The 24,078-nt window shown below is 39.8% G+C and overlaps 1 protein-coding gene across 1 annotated transcript; it reads right to left on the bottom strand.

Moving 5' to 3' along the window:
- Nucleotides 1-635: 635 nt before the first annotated feature.
- On the bottom strand, nt 636-9,280 carry LOC307168946 (heparan sulfate glucosamine 3-O-sulfotransferase 5-like). Its single transcript, XM_079889255.1, has 3 exons — nt 8,754-9,280; nt 3,430-3,560; nt 636-1,585 (listed from the first exon to the last, which is right to left on the bottom strand). The coding sequence occupies exons 1-3, from the start codon at nt 8,859-8,861 to the stop codon at nt 649-651; spliced, it is 1,176 nt and encodes a 391-aa protein (XP_079745381.1). The 5' UTR covers nt 8,862-9,280; the 3' UTR covers nt 636-648.
- Nucleotides 9,281-24,078: the final 14,798 nt, after the last annotated feature.

Here is a 24,078-nt window from a genome sequence, read left to right as displayed (position 1 = left end):
AAATGTACAGCAGTGAGAAGCACTGTGGCGGTGGGACAACATCAGATCATATTGTCAAACATCAATCTTTTTTTTGTTGTTTTTATGTCAAGCATGCCTTGGAAAGATTTAAAGATTTTTGGAAGGACATGCAAACTTATATTGAGGATGTTTAAATGTTAAGTATGTAAGAATTTTTGGGTAAAATACAAGTTATTGTTCATTGACTACTATTAGTGTGCCATTCAAAGGTTTATCTCCCCCAGAAGTGTACAACATTGAGCACCATCAAAACACTGAGAGCGGCCCGCTCAGATCCATCAGTCTCTTCCTGGCTCAACCTTTATCCACATTTTAAGGCGTCTCTCTCCCCCATTCATAGTGAAAACACTTGAATGTGTTATTTTCAACTAGGTATCATATTTCCTTTCATAGAACAACAAGCTGGACGATAACCAGGGCTGCATGATATTGAAGAAAAATGCGATAACTCATTAAATAATGAAATAATTGATATTCGATATGATAATGCTTATTTTTAATTTGTTACTGCAATGCTCTGTCACATTTAGTCACATTTCCATGCAAGAAAAGCATAATAATAATAATAATAATAATAATAAAAACATATTTTAGAAAAAATAATGCTAAGTCTCTTAAAGTCAGATGTTATTGGAATCCTCTGGGCCAGTTGAATGTCCTGCCAGTGATCTGATAGAACTTCTGGTTAAATGGGTGGAAAAAGCGCTGCAGTTTTTCCTTGACGGAAGGGTCTACACCCGGATGGATCCGTCCCTTACTGCCCGCTAGGCACTTGTTAAATATGAAGTTATATCGCAGACAGAAGAACCCACGTGTGGCATTAAAGTACAGATTGTACTGGCTGATCCACGAGGGAAGGTTTAAGAAATGCTCAACAAGCTTAAGTTCTGGCAGTGGGTCTATGATGAGGCGGTCTCCATCAACTACATGAAATTGCTCCACAGGGAAGAACTTTAACCAGTGTTCTAGGTACTTGGTGTAGATGCTTGTCCGTACAGCCTTGTACTTTGTGTTCACCTGAGAAGTGTTGGAATCAATCACAAGTTCCTCAAACTTGTCATACATTTTGTTCTTGCGCTCTTTCCCTTCCAGGACCTGTGTGTAGTCAGAAACAGCACGGGTGGTGGGCTCACGCACAATCACCAAAAGTTTAATGGAGGAATTCATCTTAAAGATCCTCTCAGGCACCTCCTCAGTGATGAAATATGCAGGACTCTTCTCAATAGTTATTTGGTGAGGAAAAGAGAAGGGCATCTTTTCGCGGTACCAGTCAATGCCGCGAGCGTAGTTCTGGTCATTGTCGAAGAAGTGGACCTCCTGGGAGGCCTTGACAACATCAGGGTGAAGACTGAGCATCTCCAGCAACGCACGTGTTCCACCTTTCCTCACGCCAATGATGATGGCTCTGGGCAGCTGCTTAATGAGGAGTAGTTTCTGCCTTGTGCTGTTGGTCCTGTGCAGCTTCAGACGATGAGTGTGTTTGTGCTGGAACGTATGTAAAGGAGTCTCCCATGACACACCAGCAGGAGGCATTCTGACCTTAATGGGGCAGATCAACTGCAGCCTGCAATGAGAGAATTAAACATTTTTATGTCCCAATAGGTAATTTCAATTAAACAGATTTACTTTTACATAAATGTCACATTAATTCTGATTCTGTAACTTCTCTAATGTTTCCTGATTTACAAATGGCTCTCATTAGGGCCTGTACCAATATGTGGTCTTTGCACTCGACCACTTGTCTATTTACATGATTTATTTCCTGTATTTGGCTCAAGTCAAGTCACCTTTATTTATATAGTGTTTTTTTACAATACTGATTGTTTCAAAGCAGCTTTACAGAGATAACCGGAAAATAATGCAACAAAGTGTGTTTCTGCTGTACAGCAGATCTAGAAGAAAATAGCATCATAGTTCACCTTAATAAAGTTAAGTAATGATCTTTTTTTTTGTAAAAAAAGTTATTAATTTAGCTGCTCTGAAGAAAACAGTGAAGTCATCATCCAGCTCAGTTCAGTTATCTTATAAATGTGTCAATGCAGGCAGATCAATATTATTGTTGAAAATTAAGTGTCCCCAACTAAGCAAGCCAAAGGTCACAGTGGCAAGTGTTCAAGTTGGCGTGAAGAATTAGCCTGGGAAAACCCAGACAACTTCCGGCAAATTCAGATTTGCTCGAGAAGTAGTCTGGCAAAGAGCTCATTCAAGCCCATTTCCATGGCCTAGAAATCGTGGCACCAATCAGAAACGTTGAGGCGGGCTTTACACAATGACGATCGCTCTGATTGGTTTTAGGTCTATCCAATTGCACCCAGAGGCATTTGAGCGACGTCCGTTCAACTTTTAAATGCATTATTATATTCAAATTGCAAACACATGAGGACAGTCTCCATGAAAGACCCACTGGCAGATGAACGTGCTACTACATTTCTCTCTGAAACGGTAGGAAATTAAATTAGATTTAATAGAGGATTTTAACTGTGACACGATGATTGACAGGGCAGTTTACGTGACAGGATGCACGCGACAGATCCGTCCGATAAAGATGACGAAGTAGTATGTCCCAAAGCTTGCCTACTTTTTTGCTACACATTCAAAAGTAAATACCTTTTCTTCACAAAAAGAGTACATACTTTTATGGCGTAGTGTAACTTAGGCGAATTGGGACGCAGCATATGGCTTTACACGATGACGATCGCTCTGATTGCTTTTAGGTCTATCCAACTGCGCCCAGAGGCATTTGAGCGACGTCCGTTGGTGACACCCCTTTGGAAATGAGTTATTAAAGGAGCTTTGCCAGACCATAACTCAGTTACTACTGAGAATGGTCTGGTTTTAACCAGGCTAGTGAAGAATGCAAGTTTGCATAGAAATTTTGATTATCATTTTAGTGTTGTGCCGTTGCGTCGATATACGTAATACAATACATCACAATAATGAAGATGTACAAAATTGTTATTGTGGGCACTACAAGATAATTCCTTATGAATTATTTAGATTTTCCCCCATCAACCAGTAACTGCGTGTCAAAGAGGAATGTGAATTCTGATGTAAACAAGCCCAAGACAGATGATAAGCATGAATGAGGCAAGGAGATGGGCTGAGTAAAAATGCACATTCACTCTCTGACAGTAGATGGCGCTTAATGAACAACAGAAATGCAATTTCTGTACTATAAAATGTTTCAAACAAACATTCAATTTTTTGAATTCGCTATGGTGTTCATCACAGCACCAAATACTAAAATACTTAAAAACATTAAATAAATTTGGCATGTTGTTAATGGATGAATCACAAATGTGAAAAGTTTTTAATTTCTAAAAGTACACAGGACGAAGGGGTCTATTATTACTGAATAAACATGCATTTATGGGATTTGAGTTTCTCTGTGAATGAATGCTACATTACCTATCTAAAGTGCCCACGCTGGCCACCAGTAAGAGTAGGCTTCCGAGCGCCAGGCTAGCCAGTAAAAGCCTCTGCCTCAGCCACTGCTGCTGTGAAAGACCATCACCCTCCATCACACAGCCTTCCTCAGCCTGCATAGAGACACACACACATACATGCATGACCATTATTCATATAGACATTTCCTGTCACTTATGCATTGACTAAGAACCCACTTACATCAAACTAAAGTCTGCATCTTTATTAGCTTACCAACACACACATTACTTAACAGCATTTCATTGGAAGCGAGTTTAATGTTTTTAACACGCAATAAATAATGTCTTACAAGTCATAAAATGCAGTGCCATTACAGAGGATGCCCACTCAACACACACACACACACACGCGCGCAAACACACACACAAACAAAAACAAAATGATCTTGCTCTCCTCATAAATAATGGGTATTCTGTGTCTGATGGAGCACTTAGCTGATGTCCACAAGAGATGAGTCACACTACTAAACACAAAGACCTGCCATGGCTTCACTTATAAGGTTCTCATCTCATGACAATAGTCCTTGGTTTCATATTTTAAGGAGGAACGACATGCAGCCTAGCATGTTCACTGACACTATTGCTCCTACAATGTGAACCCCATCATGGGTGTTTTCTACTGTCCACTGATCTATAATAAAGAACTGGATGGCTAATCGCATTATAACAGTGAATCCATCCTGTCGTCATATTAGGATTCTCTTTACTGACTTGATTGGAAATCGTATGATTGGATCAAAGAGTAGCTTAAGCATTATCCAACCAGTCAGTGGTTTTATATCTACGAGGTTTTATATGCAAACTTCTTAAGAAGTTTCTTTAGTAGTTTGTTTTATCTAAGGCTGTATCACTTTTCTGCTTTTCTTCAACAGAAGAAGGAAAATCATATGGGCTTGGAATGACATGAGGATGAGTAAACGATGATGATGCATTTTCATTTTTGGGTGAAAAAAACAAAACAGACATAGGCAGAAATCTCTGGCGGGGAGAGGTGTGTTATTGGGGTCACGGGCAGGTCAGGCCATCTGAGGGTTGTCTCCCTCTAAAAACGGGCAGGCCATCTGAGGGTTGTCTCCCTCTAAAAATATAATTGAAGACCATGCTGTGTATTGTAAATAATATAATGATATAATTGTGTATGTAGTAAAACAATGCAAACGCAAACGGGGCAAAAAAAAAAAAAAAAAAAAAAAAAAAAAACCCAGGCGAACCCCACCAAAAAACTCAGATTTTACCACCGTGTATCTTGGAAACGTAACGCTCATTACCATATCTGAATTTCAGCTCAAGATTGTCCTCAGCACTTGATACACAGTGATGGGCCAACGGCATCAGTTTTACAGTATCATTTCCAGCAAGAGTCTTCATCTTTTTGAAGTGAATGCAAAATGGATTTGCAGAGCTGAAAACTGTATCTTCTCAACATGTCGACAACATGAACCAAACTCTTCCAGTCTCAGATATAACTACAGCGTTTGAAGGTCGCAGCCCAGTTACACATCATTATTCACTGTATAATCTGATCTCCAACTCAGTATCGATCTGTAGAATTTTCTTGATCTAATTTCACTGAGCATTATAGATGAAGAGTCCAGTCAACGAGAATAATGAAGACAGATTGAACTACTTGCATAAAAAAACTGCTGTACATTTACAATGAAATCACTTTTTTTTATAAAACTGCTAAATTTCCTTAAAAATACAGACATTCAGACCACTGAAAAAAACACACAAAAAAAACACATTTTTTTATTTTATTTATGCTGCTGCTATCACTGTTATTTAGCTGTCATATGAATCAGAATTCATATTTTTACTGAATTACAATTGTTGATTGTCACCATGTTTGAGATTTGTGGGTTGAGGTATATGTGCATCTCATTGTAACTTTTTATGTAATTTGCCTAGGTAAAATGGATAAAATGTTAGTCTCAAGTTTTAGCTTTGAAAATCAAACATGGTTTTAAAAAACAAGGACTGTTGCTACTTGCATTACTAAAGGCTAAACATTCTATAGTTGCCTTGATGAGATTTTTTTAAGTTCAAAAGACTAGCTGTTATTCATTAGATGGACAAAAGTATTTAAGTTGACTTTAATCATGGAGCAAGTTAAGTTTCTTAAAAAGAAATCTACACTCAAAAAATTAAGCTGTTGAACGAACTTAATTCAATTAAAGGAAATCCACGAAATTGAATTACATTTTTCCAACAAAACCTAATTTGTTTGAAATGATTTGTTGTAATCTTGTTGTATGAAATTAAATTAATTTAGTCAAGACTACTAAAAAAATTGTCATTCCTACTAGATTAAGTTTTGTCAAGCAAAATCCCCAGAGTTAAATTAACTCTTGGTCCCACTCTAAAGATTGTTAAAGTAACTCTGAATCAGAGCTAAAGTTAATGAGATAATAAAGTGATTAATTAAGTGATGATTTTATTTCTCTTATAGATAAATGACATGCAAGCCGTTTGTGACTGTAATTTGTTTTTATATGCTGATGACTCTGCTCTACTGGTTTCAGACAAGGATGTTCTCAAAATACAAGTGATATCAGGTGAGGAGCTTTGTAGGGTAAGAGACTGGCTCTCTGATAATAAACTTTTATTGCATTTATGTAAAATTGAATTTATATTATTTTGGATGAAAAGTAAACTGAACAAAGCTCCCAACTTATCTATCAAGGGGATTGTGTAATATCAAATAGAACCACTGTTAATTATCTTGGATGTGTTTTGGACAATGATTTAAGTGGTACAAGTATGGCTATGAAAATTTTAGGGAAGGTTAATGCTAGGACAACATTTCTTGCCAGATGTGTTAGTTTTTTGGATAAGCAAAATGTAAAAATATTTGCATCATGTTCCATGTTCAGTGCTATGTCATTTGGAGTACGCATGCATTGTTTACCAAAAACACATAATTTGTTGCAAGGAAAGCTGGGAACAAATATGATCAGATGAAATTATTTTCAGCATCATAAAATACAATAAGTCACTAATCTTATCCCTGACCCAAAGGGGCAATTTGTTATTAATAGAATATACTCATCATCAATACTTTCTCTCCACAGATCTGACATTCTGAAAACAGATTTTGCAATATATTATACAAGTTTTTTTATTAAGGAATCCACAGACATCAAGAATCAGCATATGAATCTCAACAACAGTGACATGCTCAAACGTGCTGCGTAACACAAGAATGACCATGAGCATGCTTGATCTTCCATTTACCATATCTGATGTGTGCCTTGATGAATATTAATATGTGAATAAAAGCCTAAATTAAATATGTTAATCATATAAAGCAGTAGTGTCTCTTCAACTCAACTGACATGGATTAGTTTTACGATCTTTTTATAAACTTTTTGAAGCGTCAGACTGGTAGTTGCGTAGTTAGAAATTGAGCGATAGAAATCACTAATTTCATTAAAAAATACTATAATTTGTGTTGCGAAGATGAATGAAAGTCTTATGGGTTTGAAACGACATGAGAGTGAGTAATTAATGACAGAAATTTAATTTTTTGGTGAACTATCCTTTAAATTATTAGTAATATAAAGGAAAACACTAAAATACATTCTCGTCTATCCTTAGCATTAAAAAAATAGCATTTATATAATTTCTATAATTTATATAAGTCTTTAAATATCTAATAAATATGTTATTTCACAACCCACATAGCAACATTGTGTTGGCCCAGATCCGGCCCACATCTGGCACATGTGGAAAGATGATTTGGCCCACATGCAGTGTGGAATGATGGCTCACTCCTGTTTGCCAGATCTGGGCCACAAGCAGGCCATAGCAATGCCAGATGTCAGCCAAGAGCAAAGAAAGAAACCAGAACTGGACCTTATCTGAGCCACAAAATCTGTGTATATTAAATATGAAGTCATTTCAGCCTTAATAAGCCTGTTAACAAAAAGAATCACTGAAGGAAAGAAGAGAACTGAAAAAGAGATGAGCAGAAACACAAGAACTACAACTGACTTCAGACACAGTCTTAGATGAAATGAAGAGAAAAGAGAAAATAAGACATTAAATCTGTGAAGATCTCAGCAGAGGAGGATTAAACAACTCCACAAACAGCATTACCAGCTTCACTTATTAACCAGACTGACTTTATTTCTGTCAGACGTCTACAAAAGTTTTTATTGAGAATTAACAGAGGTATAACTCTAATGTGTTTCATTTGAAGTCACCATAACAGTGATCAGTGTTTCCATTAGTTGGCCTCTTACTCTTATTATACCTTTTATCTATTTTTAGCTGCTGTGACAGTGTGTTTGTTAAACACATTTCCAGTAGCAAAGAAAGCTAAAGTGAAACGAGATCAGGTGATGATGGTTACCTGTTGATGGTTTTGTAATCACAATCATCATCGGTATGATCGGCCTACTGTGTTCATACTGCGCACTACAGGTGAAACTGCTGCCAGTAAATTACTGTAATGTAGGCCTTTGTATATTGTAGGCTATGACTGGATGTTGGTAATGTTCAGAACATTAGAAGAACTACATTTTGTACATTTATTACATGTTATACATTTCCAAGTTAATATTTCCATTACTTTCACAGTAGGACTTTTCTTGCTCTGAAAATGCTGCTCTGAAATTGTTGTGTTTTGTATGTCAAGTATTTGATGTCTGCAAAATGATGTCACTATTGTGTTTAACTATAATATTTAATATTCTAACTTGTCATCATTTTAACATTTTCATTTGTCACACTTCTGACTTGGCTAGATCAGAAATTTGGATATACAGAAGGTCCAAGATCCCAAGCAAATGAAACACTAATCTCCGTTATGGTGACTTCAAACCAATTACAGTGGTAAAAAATACATTTCTTACAGTGGCATGGTTAAAGACAACTTTACAATGTGAAATCGCAGTAAAACAAGAGCAGTAAATTACTGTGATGTCTGCATCATTCTGCTGTTGATTTACAGTCATTCGTAAGAAAATGTCCCAGCATGCATCGATTTCACAGTAAATTTCTGACTACTGTAATTCCTGGCAATTTTTACAGTGTACATATGACAATCTCATTTTGATTGATTATCATTTTGGAAGCATTTAAATAATGCATAATCATAATTTTGTGTCTGAAATTATTTAAGTACAAAATGAACTTGTAGTCCGATCCTTTAATCAACAAATGTAATGGTATTCATAACTACATTAATTCATTTGGAATAGTGCCATTTTCTGTCTCTGTCCCCTCTGACAATGATTGTTCAAAAGTCATGGGCTTGATTTACCAGAAAACATGCAACAATACCTGTTCGTATCGTCCTTGGGACACGGCTATCCAGTGCAAGCACGATGATGGCTCGGTGTGTTCCAGTATCAGCATCACTATCCCGCGTGTTTCGGACAGGTTCGACATGTAAACGCATTTTTGAAAGCAAGTATTTTGTGTTACTCTTTGTCAAGCGCCAGATGGCCTCTAATCTCTTCCCCGAGACCGCGTGAAGGAAACACCAGCGCGTGACCCAAGAAGAAGTAATTAAAAAACGTAAGAGTCTCACGTGTTCTCGTTAGAAGACACTTTTATTTTGAGTGTGTCTGAAGAGAAGAGTGTTCTGGGTTCACCCACTGAGCCCAAGTCCATCAGCTAATAACAGAGGAGCGATGATCCGTTGCTGCGCGCGCGCGACACGGGAGGAGCTGAAAGCCTGGCGCAACATGAGTGAGGTCGGGAGATGGTCGGGGAACATGCGTTATAAAGCAGCGTCCCAGCAGCTGATTCAGAACAACTGCTCAGAGCCACCTGGCCTTTTTTAGTGAAATCTCGCCCTCTTCTGTCGGAGGTTTGTTACAACAATGAATAAAATAGGGAACATTGCAAAGGACACTTCACTCCACTACCCGCATCACCCAGTCTTTTTACAGACATAACAAAACAACCTAACTAATCTAACTAAACTAATCTTTTTTTTTTTTTTTTTTTACATTATTACATCTTTATCCTTATAGTTTGAAATTTGTCTTACTTATATATTGAAAATACACCAACATTATATTCAATGAGCTGTAAATCGGAAACCCAGACGCAAACCAAACGGCAGCAACACAGCGTGTCACAGCGTCTTTTGTAGGCTATAAAGCCAACATTGTCTCATCCAAGATACAATACCACATCACTGCACAAACTTGAAATGTTTGCAGCGATGTGGTATTGTATCTCGGATAAGACAGCAGATACGAAAATCAGGTTTTATGGAAAAAACGGGCCTGATACCAAGTCAGCCTTAGCATGTTTTCTAAGTGCACAAACCGACGTCAAGTTTCTGAAATGTCTACATAAAGAATTGTTAATGTGCGTGTGACTTTTCTTCTAAAAGATTTTCTACATTTAGCTCCAACGATTGAACTACAATGCATGACATGGGTAGCTATGCTGCAAAAGCATGACATTATGGATTGTTGTTTGTATAAAGTAGGCTTCAAAGAGATTGTGGAAGTCCTTTCTGCTTTTGGCTCCAATGTATGCGCTAAAATGTCACGCAAAAGTTAAAGCCCACAAAATTCAACTTCGCAACCATTTTCGCTCATTTCGAGGTCAGCCATTGCAAGTTTTTTAAGAGCGCAATCAACGTCAAGTTGCAGAAATGCCTCCGTTAGCATTTGTTGGCAGGTGCGTGACTTTTTCATTGGACGTCAGCTCTGTGTCGTTTATGAAGGTTCTGTATTGCTTTTGTTGATATGGAAGAAAGGGGTATGATCTGAATGTTGTTAGACATTTGTGCCTTTTGAGAAAGTGGATTGTTTGCGGAGCTTTTCTGGAATGCCTTGTGGCAATCCCATAATGGAAAGAGGAGCCCAGGACCAATGGAGCAGGTCCCGGCTAGGAAAAGTCATCAAATGTCACGTAAACGATAAAGCCCACAGAATTCAACTTCGCAAAACCATTTTAGAGGAGAGGCGCAGCAGAATGGAATGCAGATTGAGTTTCGATAAATCGCTAAGACTATATTTTCAGGAATCATTTCTATAGTTCTTTGCTTGGAAATGTGTTTTGAAAGTGCTTGTCTCCCAACCCGCGATGAAGAATCATGATACTCTTTTCTGGGTGTGAATTGGGCGCAGAGCAGCGACTGTGGTTGTGAGCTCTGCGTTGTTGATGAACGTTCTGTATTTCTTTTTGCAATATTGAAGAAAGGAGCATGTTCTGAGTGGTGTTTAGCATTTAAGTCTCATTTTAGAGTTCTTTTGTTTTTGCATCTGTAGATCCTATACAGCAAACTTTGTTGAAATTCAGAACTTTTTGCAATGATGTGGGACTGTATGTTGTGTAAGACAGCAGTTGCAGAAAGTGGTTTTTATGGTGAAAGTGCTCTGGATACGTGCTCATTTCGAGGTCAGCAAGTTTTTTAAGAGCGCAATCAACGTCAAGTTGCAGAAATGCCTCCATTAGCATTTGTTGGCAGGTGCGTGACTTTTTCATTGGACGTCAGCTCTGTGTCGTTTATGAAGGTTCTGTATTGCTTTTGTCGATATGGAAGAAAGGAGTATGATCTGAACGTTGTTAGACATTTGTGCCTTTTGAGAAAGTGGATTGTTTCTGGAGCTTTTCTGGAATGCCTTGTGGCAATCCCATAATGGAAAGAGGAGCCCAGGACCAATAAAGCAGGTCCCGGCTAGGAAAAGTCATCAAATGTCACGTAAACGATAAAGCCCACAGAGTTCAACTTCGCAAAACCATTTTAGAGGAGAGGCGCAGCAGAATGGAATGCAGATTGAGTTTCGATGAAGCGTCAAGACTATATTTTCAGAGATCATTTCTATAGTTCTTTGCTTGGAAATGTGTTTTGAAAGTGCTTGTCTCCCAACCCACGATGAAGAATCATGATGCTCTTTTCTGGGTGTGAATTGGGCGCAGAGCAGCGGCTTTGGTTGTGAGCTCTGTGTTGTTGATGAACGTTCTGTATTGCTTTTTGCAATATTGAAGAAAGGAGCATGTTCTGAGTGGTGTTTAGCATTTAAGTCTCATTTTAGAGTTCTTTTGTTTTTGCGTCTGTAGATCTTATACAGCAAACTTTGTTGAAATTCAGAACTTTTTGCAATGATGTGGGACTGTATGTTGTGTAAGACAGCAGTTGCAGAAAGTGTTTTTTATGGTAAAAGTGCTCTGGATACGTGCTCATTTCGAGGTCAGCCATTGCAAGTTTTTTAAGAGCGCAATCAACGTCAAGTTGCAGAAATGCCTCCATTAGCATTTGTTGGCAGGTGCGTGACTTTTTCATTGGACGTCAGCTCTGTGTCGTTTATGAAGGTTCTGTATTGCTTTTGTCGATATGGAAGAAAGGGGTATGATCTGAACGTTGTTAGACATTTGTGCCTTTTGAGAAAGTGGATTGTTTCCGGAGCTTTTCTGGAATGCCTTGTGGCAATCCCATAATGGAAAGAGGAGCCCAGGACCAATGGAGCAGGTCCCGGCTAGGAAAAGTCATCAAATGTCACGTAAACGATAAAGCCCACAGAATTCAACTTCGCAAAACCATTTTAGAGGAGAGGCGCAGCAGAATGGAATGCAGATTGAGTTTCAATGAAGCGTTAAGACTATATTTTCAGAGATCATTTCTATAGTTCTTTGCTTGGAGATGTGTTTTGAAAGTGCTTGTCTCCCAACCCACGATGAAGAATCATGATGCTCTTTTCTGGGTGTGAATTGGGCGCAGAGCAGCAACTTTGGTTGTGAGCTCTGCGTTGTTGATGAACGTTCTGTATTGCTTTTTGCAATATTGAAGAAAGGAGCATGTTCTGAGTGGTGTTTAGCATTTAAGTCTCGTTTTAGATTTTTTTTTGTTTTTGCATGTGTAGATCCTATGCAGCAAACTTTGTTGAATTTCAGAACTTTTTGAAATGATGTGGGACTGTATGTTGTGTAAGACAGCAGTTGCAGAAAGTGTTTTTTGTGGTAAAAGTGCTCTGGATACGTGCTCATTTCGAGGTCAGCAAGTTTTTTAAGAGCGCAATCAACGTCAAGTTGCAGAAATTCCTCCATTAGCATTTGTTGGCAGGTGCGTGACTTTTTCATTGGACGTCAGCTCTGTGTCGTTTATGAAGGTTCTGTATTGCTTTTGTCGATATGGAAGAAAGGGGTATGATCTGAACGTTGTTAGACATTTGTGCCTTTTGAGAAAGTGGATTGTTTGCGGAGCTTTTCTGGAATGCCTTGTGGCAATCCCATAATGGAAAGAGGAGCCCAGGACCAATGGAGCAGGTCCCGGCTAGGAAAAGTCATCAAATGTCACGTAAACGATAAAGCCCACAGAATTCAACTTCGCAAAACCATTTTAGAGGAGAGGCGCAGCAGAATGGAATGCAGATTGAGTTTCGATAAATTGTTAAGACTGTATTTTCAGGGATCATTTCTATAGTTCTTTGCTTGGAAATGTGTTTCGAAAGTGCTTGTCTCCCAACCCACGATGAAGAATCATGATGCTCTTTTCTGGGTGTGAATTGGGTGCAGAGCAGCGACTTTGGTTGTGAGCTCTGCGTTGTTGATGAACGTTCTGTGTTGCTTTTTGCAATATTGAAGAAAGGAGCATGTTCTGAGTGGTGTTTAGCATTTAAGTCTCGTTTTAGATTTTTTTTTGTTTTTGCATCTGTAGATCTTATACAGCAAACTTTGTTGAAATTCAGAACTTTTTGCAATGATGTGGGACTGTATGTTGTGTAAGACAGCAGTCGCAGAAAGTGTTTTTTGTGGTAAAAGTGCTCTGGATACGTGCTCATTTCGAGGTCAGCCATTGCAAGTTTTTTAAGAGCGCAATCAACGTCAAGTTGCAGAAATGCCTCCGTTAGCATTTGTTGGCAGGTGCGTGACTTTTTCATTGGACGTCAGCTCTGTGTCGTTTATGAAGGTTCTGTATTGCTTTTGTCGATATGGAAGAAAGGGGTATGATCTGAACGTTGTTAGACATTTGTGCCTTTTGAGAAAGTGGATTGTTTGCGGAGCTTTTCTGGAATGCCTTGTGGCAATCCCATAATGAAAAGAGGAGCCCAGGACCAATGGAGCAGGTCCCGGCTAGGAAAAGTCATCAAATGTCACGTAAACGATAAAGCCCACAGAATTCAACTTCGCAAAACCATTTTAGAGGAGAGGCGCAGCAGAATGGAATGCAGATTGAGTTTCAATGAAGCGTTAAGACTATATTTTCAGGAATCATTTCTATAGTTCTTTGCTTGGAAATGTGTTTTGAAAGTGTTTGTCTCCCAACCCACGATGAAGAATCATGATGCTCTTTTCTGGGTGTGAATTGGGCGCAGAGCAGCGACTGTGGTTGTGAGCTCTGCGTTGTTGATGAACGTTCTGTATTGCTTTTTGCAATATTGAAGAAAGGAGCATGTTCTGAGTGGTGTTTAGCGTTTAAGTCTCATTTTAGAGTTCTTTTGTTTTTGTATCTGTAGATTCTACACAGCAAACTTTGTTGAAATTCAGAACTTTTTGTAATGATGTGGGACTGTATGTTGTGTAAGACAGCAGTTGTAGAAAGTGGTTTTTATGGTAAAAGTGCTCTGGATACGTGCTCATTTCGAGGTCAGCAAGTTTTTTAAGAGCGCAATCAACGTCAAGTTGCAGAAATGCCTCCATTAGCATTTGTTGGCAGGTGCGTGACTTTTTCATTGGACGTCAGCTCTGTGTCGTTTATGAAGGTTCTGTATTGCTTTTGTCGATATGGAAGAAAGGGGTATGATCTGAACGTTGTTAGACATTTGTGCCTTTTGAGAAAGTGGATTGTTTCCGGAGCTTTTCTGGAATGCCTTGTGGCAATCCCATAATGGAAAGAGCAGCCCAGGACCAATGGAGCAGGTCCCGGCTAGGAAAAGTCATCAAATGTCACGTAAACGATAAAGCCCACAGAATTCAACTTCGCAAAACCATTTTAGAGGAGAGGCGCAGCAGAATGGAATGCAGATTGAGTTTCGATGAAGCGTTAAGACTATATTTTCAGGGATCATTTCTGTAGTTCTTTGCTTGGAAATGTGTTTTGAAAGTGCTTGTGTCCCAACCCACGATGAAGAATCATGATGCTCTTTTCTGGGTGTGAATTGGGCGCAGAGCAGCGGCTTTGGTTGTGTGCTCTGTGTTGTTGGTGAACGTTCTGTGTTGCTTTTTGCAATATTGAAGAAAGGAGCATGTTCTGAGTGGTGTTTAGCATTTAAGTCTCATTTTAGAGTTCTTTTGTTTTTGTATCTGTAGATCCTATACAGCAAACTTTGTTGAATTTCAGAACTTTTTGCAATGATGTGGGACTGTATGTTGTGTAAGACAGCAGTTGCAGAAAGTGTTTTTTATGGTAAAAGTGCTCTGGATACGTGCTCATTTCGAGGTCAGCCATTGCAAGTTTTTTAAGAGCGCAATCAACGTCAAGTTGCAGAAATGCCTCCATTAGCATTTGTTGGCAGGTGCGTGACTTTTTCATTGGATGTCAGCTCTGTGTCGTTTATGAAGGTTCTGTATTGCTTTTGTTGATATGGAAGAAAGGAGTATGATCTGAACGTTGTTAGACATTTGTGCCTTTTGAGAAAGTGGATTGTTTGCGGAGCTTTTCTGGAATGCCTTGTGGCAATCCCATAATGAAAAGAGGAGCCCAGGACCAATGGAGCAGGTCCCGGCTAGGAAAAGTCATCAAATGTCACGTAAACGATAAAGCCCACAGAATTCAACTTCGCAAAACCATTTTAGAGGAGAGGCGCAGCAGAATGGAATGCAGATTGAGTTTCGAAAAATCGTTAAGACTATATTTTCAGGGATCATTTCTATAGTTCTTTGCTTGGAAATGTGTTTTGAAAGTGTTTGTCTCCCAACCCACGATGAAGAATCATGATGCTCTTTTCTGGGTGTGAATTGGGCGCAGAGCAGCGACTGTGGTTGTGAGCTCTGCGTTGTTGATGAATGTTCTGTATTGCTTTTTAGCAATATTGAAGAAAGGAGCATGTTCTGAGTGGTGTTTAGATTTTAAATCTCATTTTAGAATTCTTTTGTTTTTGCATTTGTAGATCCTGTGCAGCAAACTTTGTTGAAATTCAGAACTTTTTGCAGTGATGTGGGACTGTATGTTGTGCAAGACAGTAGTGATGTAGTACTCGAGTCCGGTCTCGAGACCGATTTCTGCTTTCTCGGACTCGACTCGGACTTGTTCTTACAAAGACTCGGTCTTGACTCGGACTCGACCCTTCAAAGACTCGGTCTTGACTCGGACTCGGCATAGACGGTCTCGTCCCATCACTAGTCCACTAGAATACATACCACTAGAAAATTTTAATTGACTGTTCGCAAAGACCCGCCCCCCTTAGTTACTGTCGCTATGTCCGACAAGCTACACCATTCTCACGCCACACCATGTTCTCACGCAGTGAAAAATACATCGCGGAGCAGAGAGGAGACTGACAACACGCTGACAGACAGGACAGACCAGGTTACTTTTCGGTTACTTTTGATATTAAACATATTAAACAAAGTCTCGCCTTTCAAATTTGGTCATTTTTTAAAAGAAATTTAAACGATACATACCGTTTTGTGGCTCTTAAATGTGTCTGACAGATCGCTGTAGAGCATCAGTTAAAGCTGCTCGTGAACCGATCATCTCTTCCTTCTAGTTAATTTATAGCCTCAAATAAACATGAACAAACATAAGAAGCAATGTTGTTTTAACCACGGAAAGGCGTCAGTACACTCCATGTTTCAAGTTCAAATCCTCCCATGTTAACCAACGGACTCGGTCTCGACTCGGACTCGACCCTTCAAAGACTCGGTCTTGACTCGGACTCGACTGAATTTGAAAACCAACGGACTCGGTCTCGACTCGGACTCGCCCCTTCAAAGACTCGGTCTTGACTCGGACTCGGCATAGGCGGTCTCGTCCCCATCACTACAAGACAGCAGTTGCAGAAAGTGGTTTTTATGGTGAAAGTGCTCTGGATACGTGCTCATTTCGAGGTCAGCAAGTTTTTTAAGAGCGCAATCAACGTCAAATTGCAGAAATGCCTCTGTTAGCATTTGTTGGCAGGTGCGTGACTTTTTCATTGGATGTCAGCTCTGTGTCGTTTATGAAGGTTCTGTATTGCTTTTGTCGATATGGAAGAAAGGGGTATGATCTGAACGTTGTTAGACATTTGTGCCTTTTGAGAAAGTGGATTGTTTGCGGAGCTTTTCTGGAATGCCTTGTGGCAATCCCATAATGAAAAGAGGAGCCCAGGACCAATGGAGCAGGTCCCGGCTAGGAAAAGTCATCAAATGTCACGTAAACGATAAAGCCCACAGAATTCAACTTCGCAAAACCATTTTAGAGGAGAGGCGCAGCAGAGTGGAATGCAGATTGAGTTTCGCTAAATCGTTAAGACTATATTTTCAGGGATCATTTCTGTAGTTCTTTGCTTGGAAATGTGTTTTGAAAGTGTTTGTCTCCCAACCCACGATGAAGAATCATGATGCTCTTTTCTGGGTGTGAATTGGGCGCAGAGCAGCGATTGTGGTTGTGAGCTCTGCGTTGTTGATGAACGTTCTGTATTGCTTTTTGCAATATTGAAGAAAGGAGCATGTTCTGAGTGGTGTTTAGCATTTAAGTCTCATTTTAGAGTTCTTTTGTTTTTGCGTCTGTAGATCTTATATAGCAAACTTTGTTGAAATTCAGAACTTTTTGCAATGATGTGGGACTGTATGTTGTGTAAGACAGCAGTTGTAGAAAGTGTTTTTTATGGTAAAAGTGCTCTGGATACGTGCTCATTTCGAGGTCAGCAAGTTTTTTAAGAGCGCAATCAACGTCAAGTTGCAGAAATGCCTCCGTTAGCATTTGTTGGCAGGTGCGTGACTTTTTCATTGGACGTCAGCTCTGTGTCGTTTATGAAGGTTCTGTATTGCTTTTGTCGATATGGAAGAAAGGAGTATGATCTGAACGTTGTTAGACATTTGTGCCTTTTGAGAAAGTGGATTGTTTCTGGAGCTTTTCTGGAATGCCTTGTGGCAATCCCATAATGGAAAGAGGAGCCCAGGACCAATGGAGCAGGTCCCGGCTAGGAAAAGTCATCAAATGTCACGTAAACGATAAAGCCCACAGAATTCAACTTCGCAAAACCATTTTAGAGGAGAGGTGCAGCAGAATGGAATGCAGATTGAGTTTCGATGAAGTGTTAAGACTATATTTTCAGGGATCATTTCTATAGTTCTTTGCTTGGAAATGTGTTTTGAAAGTGCTTGTCTCCCAACCCACGATGAAGAATCATGATGCTCTTTTCTGGGTATGAATTGGGCGCAGAGCAGCGACTTTGGTTGTGAGCTCTGCGTTGTTGATGAACGTTCTGTATTGCTTTTTGCAATATTGAAGAAAGGAGCATGTTCTGAGTGGTGTTTAGCATTTAAGTTTCAATTTAGAGTTCTTTTGTTTTTGCGTCTGTAGATCTTATACAGCAAACTTTGTTGAAATTCAGAACTTTTTGCAATGATGTGGGACTGTATGTTGTGTAAGACAGCAGTTGCAGAAAGTGTTTTTTATGGTAAAAGTGCTCTGGATACGTGCTCATTTCGAGGTCAGCCATTGCAAGTTTTTTAAGAGCGCAATCAACGTCAAGTTGCAGAAATCCCTCCATTAGCATTTGTTGGCAGGTGCGTGACTTTTTCATTGGACGTCAGCTCTGTGTCGTTTATGAAGGTTCTGTATTGCTTTTGTCGATATGGAAGAAAGGGGTATGATCTGAACGTTGTTAGACATTTGTGCCTTTTGAGAAAGTGGATTGTTTGCGGAGCTTCTCTGGAATGCCTTGTGGCAATCCCATAATGAAAAGAGGAGCCCAGGACCAATGGAGCAGGTCCCGGCTAGGAAAAGTCATAAAATGTCACGTAAATGATAAAGCCCACAGAATTCAACTTCGCAAAACCATTTTAGAGGAGAGGCGCAGCAGAATGGAAGGCAGATTGAGTTTCAATGAAGCGTTAAGACTATATTTTCAGGGATCATTTCTATAGTTCTTTGCTTGGAAATGTGTTTTGAAAGTGTTTGTCTCCCAACCCACGATGAAGAATCATGATGCTCTTTTCTGGGTGTGAATTGGGCGCAGAGCAGCGACTGTGGTTGTGAGCTCTGCGTTGTTGATGAATGTTCTGTATTGCTTTTTAGCAATATTGAAGAAAAGAGCATGTTCTGAGTGGTGTTTAGCTTTTAAATCTCATTTTAGAATTCTTTTGTTTTTGCATCTGTAGATCCTATGCAGCAAACTTTGTTGAAATTCAGAACTTTTTGCAATGATGTGGGACTGTATGTTGTGTAAGACAGCAGTTGCAGAAAGTGGTTTTTATGGTAAAAGTGCTCTGGATACGTGCTCATTTCGAGGTCAGCAAGTTTTTTAAGAGCGCAATCAACGTCAAGTTGCAGAAATGCCTCCGTTAGCATTTGTTGGCAGGTGCGTGAATTTTTCATTGGATGTCAGCTCTGTGTCGTTTATGAAGGTTCTGTATTGCTTTTGTCGATATGGAAGAAAGGGGTATGATCTGAACGTTGTTAGACATTTGTGCCTTTTGAGAAAGTGGATTGTTTGCGGAGCTTTTCTGGAATGCCTTGTGGCAATCCCATAATGAAAAGAGGAGCCCAGGACCAATGGAGCAGGTCCCGGCTAGGAAAAGTCATCAAATGTCACGTAAACGATAAAGCCCACAGAATTCAACTTCGCAAAACCATTTTAGAGGAGAGGCGCAGCAGAATGGAATGCAGATTGAGTTTCAATGAATCGTTAAGACTATATTTTCAGGGATCATTTCTATAGTTCTTTGCTTGGAAATGTGTTTTGAAAGTGTTTGTCTCCCAACCCACGATGAAGAATCATGATGCTCTTTTCTGGGTGTGAATTGGGCGCAGAGCAGCGACTTTGGTTGTGAGCTCTGCGTTGTTGATGAATGTTCTGTATTGCTTTTTGCAATATTGAAGAAAGGAGCATGTTCTGAGTGGTGTTTAGCATTATGTCTCATTTTAGAGTTCTTTTGTTTTTGCGTCTGTAGATCTTATACAGCAAACTTTGTTGCAATTCAGATTTGTTTGCAATGATGTGGGACTGTATGTTGTGTAAGACAGCAGTTGCAGAAAGTGTTTTTTATGGTAAAAGTGCTCTGGATACGTGATCATTTCGAGGTCAGCCATTGCAAGTTTTTTAAGAGCGCAATCAACGTAAAGTTGCAGAAATGCCTCCATTAGCATTTGTTGGCAGGTGCGTGACTTTTTCATTGGACGTCAGCTCTGTGTCGTTTATGAAGGTTCTGTATTGCTTTTGTCGATATGGAAGAAAGGGGTATGATCTGAACGTTGTTAGACATTTGTGCCTTTTGAGAAAGTGGATTGTTTGCGGAGCTTTTCTGGAATGCCTTGTGGCAATCCCATAATGAAAAGAGGAGCCCAGGACCAATGGAGCAGGTCCCGGCTAGGAAAAGTCATCAAATGTCACGTAAACGATAAAGCCCACAGAATTCAACTTCGCAAAACCATTTTAGAGGAGAGGCGCAGCAGAATGGAAGGCAGATTGAGTTTCAATGAATCGTTAAGACTATATTTTCAGGGATCATTTCTATAGTTCTTTGCTTGGAAATGTGTTTCGAAAGTGCTTGTCTCCCAACCCACGATGAAGAATCATGATGCTCTTTTCTGGGTGTGAATTGGGCGCAGAGCAGCGACTTTGGTTGTGAGCTCTGCGTTGTTGATGAACGTTCTGTATTGCTTTTTGCAATATTGAAGAAAGGAGCATGTTCTGAGTGGTGTTTAGCATTTAAGTTTCAATTTAGAGTTCTTTTGTTTTTGCGTCTGTAGATCTTATACAGCAAACTTTGTTGAAATTCAGAACTTTTTGCAATGATGTGGGACTGTATGTTGTGTAAGACAGCAGTTGCAGAAAGTGTTTTTTATGGTAAAAGTGCTCTGGATACGTGCTCATTTCGAGGTCAGCCATTGCAAGTTTTTTAAGAGCGCAATCAACGTCAAGTTGCAGAAATGCCTCCATTAGCATTTGTTGGCAGGTGCGTGACTTTTTCATTGGACGTCAGCTCTGTGTCGTTTATGAAGGTTCTGTATTGCTTTTGTCGATATGGAAGAAAGGGGTATGATCTGAACGTTGTTAGACATTTGTGCCTTTTGAGAAAGTGGATTGTTTGCGGAGCTTCTCTGGAATGCCTTGTGGCAATCCCATAATGAAAAGAGGAGCCCAGGACCAATGGAGCAGGTCCCGGCTAGGAAAAGTCATAAAATGTCACGTAAATGATAAAGCCCACAGAATTCAACTTCGCAAAACCATTTTAGAGGAGAGGCGCAGCAGAATGGAATGCAGATTGAGTTTCGTTAAATCGTTAAGACTATATTTTCAGGGATCATTTCTATAGTTCTTTGCTTGGAAATGTGTTTCGAAAGTGCTTGTCTTCCAACCCACGATGAAGAATCATGATGCTCTTTTCTGGGTGTGAATTGGGCGCAGAGCAGCGACTTTGGTTGTGAGCTCTGCGTTGTTGATGAACGTTCTGTATTGCTTTTTGCAATATTGAAGAAAGGAGCATGTTCTGAGTGGTGTTTAGCATTTAAGTCTCATTTTAGAGTTCTTTTGTTTTTGCGTCTGTAGATCTTATACAGCAAACTTTGTTGAAATTCAGATTTGTTTGCAATGATGTGGGACTGTATGTTGTGTAAGACAGCAGTTGCAGAAAGTGTTTTTTATGGTAAAAGTGCTCTGGATACGTGATCATTTCGAGGTCAGCCATTGCAAGTTTTTTAAGAGCGCAATCAACGTAAAGTTGCAGAAATGCCTCCATTAGCATTTGTTGGCAGGTGCGTGACTTTTTCATTGGACGTCAGCTCTGTGTCGTTTATGAAGGTTCTGTATTGCTTTTGTCGATATGGAAGAAAGGGGTATGATCTGAACATTGTTAGACATTTGTGCCTTTTGAGAAAGTGGATTGTTTGCGGAGCTTTTCTGGAATGCCTTGTGGCAATCCCATAATGAAAAGAGGAGCCCAGGACCAATGGAGCAGGTCCCGGCTAGGAAAAGTCATCAAATGTCACGTAAACGATAAAGCCCACAGAATTCAACTTCGCAAAACCATTTTAGAGGAGAGGCGCAGCAGAATGGAATGCAGATTGAGTTTCAATGAATCGTTAAGACTATATTTTCAGGGATCATTTATATAGTTCTTTGCTTGGAAATGTGTTTCAAAAGTGCTTGTCTCCCAACCCACGATGAAGAATCATGATGCTCTTTTCTGGGTGTGAATTGGGCGCAGAGCAGCCACTTTGGTTGTGAGCTCTGCGTTGTTGATGAACGTTCTGTATTGCTTTTTGCAATATTGAAGAAAGGAGCATGTTCTGAGTGGTGTTTAGCATTTAAGTTTCAATTTAGAGTTCTTTTGTTTTTGCGTCTGTAGATCTTATACAGCAAACTTTGTTGAAATTCAGAACTTTTTGCAATGATGTGGGACTGTATGTTGTGTAAGACAGCAGTTGCAGAAAGTGGTTTTTATGGTAAAAGTGCTCTGGATACGTGCTCATTTCGGGGTCAGCAAGTTTTTTAAGAGCGCAATCAATGTCAAGTTGCAGAAATGCCTCCGTTAGCATTTGTTGGCAGGTGCGTGACTTTTTCATTGGACGTCAGCTCTGTGTCGTTTATGAAGGTTCTGTATTGCTTTTGTCGATATGGAAGAAAGGGGTATGATCTAAACGTTGTTAGACATTTGTGCCTTTTGAGAAAGTGGATTGTTTGCGGAGCTTTTCTGGAATGCCTTGTGGCAATCCCATAATGAAAAGAGGAGCCCAGGACCAATGGAGCAGGTCCCGGCTAGGAAAAGTCATCAAATGTCACGTAAACGATAAAGCCCACAGAATTCAACTTCGCAAAACCATTTTAGAGGAGAGGCGCAGCAGAATGGAAGGCAGATTGAGTTTCAATGAAGCGTTAAGACTATATTTTCAGGGATCATTTCTATAGTTCTTTGCTTGGAAATGTGTTTTGAAAGTGTTTGTCTCCCAACCCACGATGAAGAATCATGATGCTCTTTTCTGGGTGTGAATTGGGCGCAGAGCAGCAACTTTGTTTGTGAGCTCTGCGTTGTTGATGAATGTTCTGTATTGCTTTTTAGCAATATTGAAGAAAAGAGCATGTTCTGAGTGGTGTTTAGCTTTTAAATCTCATTTTAGAATTCTTTTGTTTTTGCATCTGTAGATCCTATACAGCAAACTTTGTTGAAATTCAGAACTTTTTGCAATGATGTGGGACTGTATGTTGTGTAAGACAGCAGTTGCAGAAAGTGGTTTTTATGGTAAAAGTGCTCTGGATACGTGCTCATTTCGAGGTCAGCAAGTTTTTTAAGAGCGCAATCAACGTCAAGTTGCAGAAATGCCTCCGTTAGCATTTGTTGGCAGGTGCGTGACTTTTTCATTGGACGTCAGCTCTGTGTCGTTTATGAAGGTTCTGTATTGCTTTTGTCGATATGGAAGAAAGGGGTATGATCTGAACGTTGTTAGACATTTGTGCCTTTTGAGAAAGTGGATTGTTTCCGGAGCTTTTCTGGAATGCCTTGTGGCAATCCCATAATGGAAAGAGGAGCCCAGGACCAATGGAGCAGGTCCCGGCTAGGAAAAGTCATCAAATGTCACGTAAACGATAAAGCCCACAGAATTCAACTTCGCAAAACCATTTTAGAGGAGAGGCGCAGCAGAATGGAATGCAGATTGAGTTTCGATGAAGCGTCAAGACTATATTTTCAGAGATCATTTCTATAGTTCTTTGCTTGGAAATGTGTTTCGAAAGTGCTTGTCTCCCAACCCACGATGAAGAATCACGATGCTCTTTTCTGGGTGTGAATTGGGCGCAGAGCAGCGGCTTTGGTTGTGAGCTCTGCGTTGTTGATGAACGTTCTGTATTGCTTTTTGCAATATTGAAGAAAGGTGCATGTTCTGAGTGGTGTTTAGCATTTAAGCCTCATTTTAGAGTTTTTTTGTTTTTGCATCTGTAGATCCTATACAGCAAACTTTGTTGAAATTCAGAACTTTTTTCAATGATGTGGGACTGTATGTTTTGTAAGACAGCAGTTGCAGAAAGTGGTTTTTATGGTAAAAGTGCTCTGGATACGTGCTCATTTCGGGGTCAGCAATTTTTGTAAGAGCGCAATCAACGTCAAGTTGCAGAAATGCCTCCATTAGCATTTGTTGGCAGGTGCGTGACTTTTTCATTGGATGTCAGCTCTGTGTCGTTTATGAAGGTTCTGTATTGCTTTTGTCGATATGGAAGAAAGGGGTATGATCTGAACGTTGTTAGACATTTGTGCCTTTTGAGAAAGTGGATTGTTTGCGGAGCTTTTCTGGAATGCCTTGTGGCAATCCCATAATGAAAAGAGGAGCCCAGGACCAATGGAGCAGGTCCCGGCTAGGAAAAGTCATCAAATGTCACGTAAATGATAAAGCCCACAGAATTCAACTTCGCAAAACCATTTTAGAGGAGAGGCGCAGCAGAATGGAAGGCAGATTGAGTTTCGATGAAGCGTTAAGACTATATTTTCAGGAATCATTTCTATAGTTCTTTGCTTGGAAATGTGTTTTGAAAGTGTTTGTCTCCCAACCCACGATGAAGAATCATGA

The sequence above is a fragment of the Squalius cephalus genome, assembly GCF_949319135.1.
Source record: "Squalius cephalus genome assembly, chromosome: 12".
Classification (NCBI taxonomy): Eukaryota; Metazoa; Chordata; class Actinopteri; order Cypriniformes; family Leuciscidae; genus Squalius; species Squalius cephalus.
Note: the sequence above shows the minus strand (reverse complement) of the source record. Positions and strands in the feature narration are given on the sequence as shown.

Bases quoted from the DNA above. Each gene is read 5' to 3' on its own strand.
- LOC307168946 (XM_079889255.1), bottom strand. From the start codon at position 8,861: ATGTCGAACCTGTCCGAAACACGCGGGATAGTGATGCTGATACTGGAA. The intron at 3,561-8,753 runs GTATTGTTGCAT...GTCTCTATGCAG, and splicing joins CCCAAGGACGATACGAACAG to GCTGAGGAAGGCTGTGTGAT. The intron at 1,586-3,429 runs GTAATGTAGCAT...CTCTCATTGCAG, and splicing joins AGCGTGGGCACTTTAGATAG to GCTGCAGTTGATCTGCCCCA.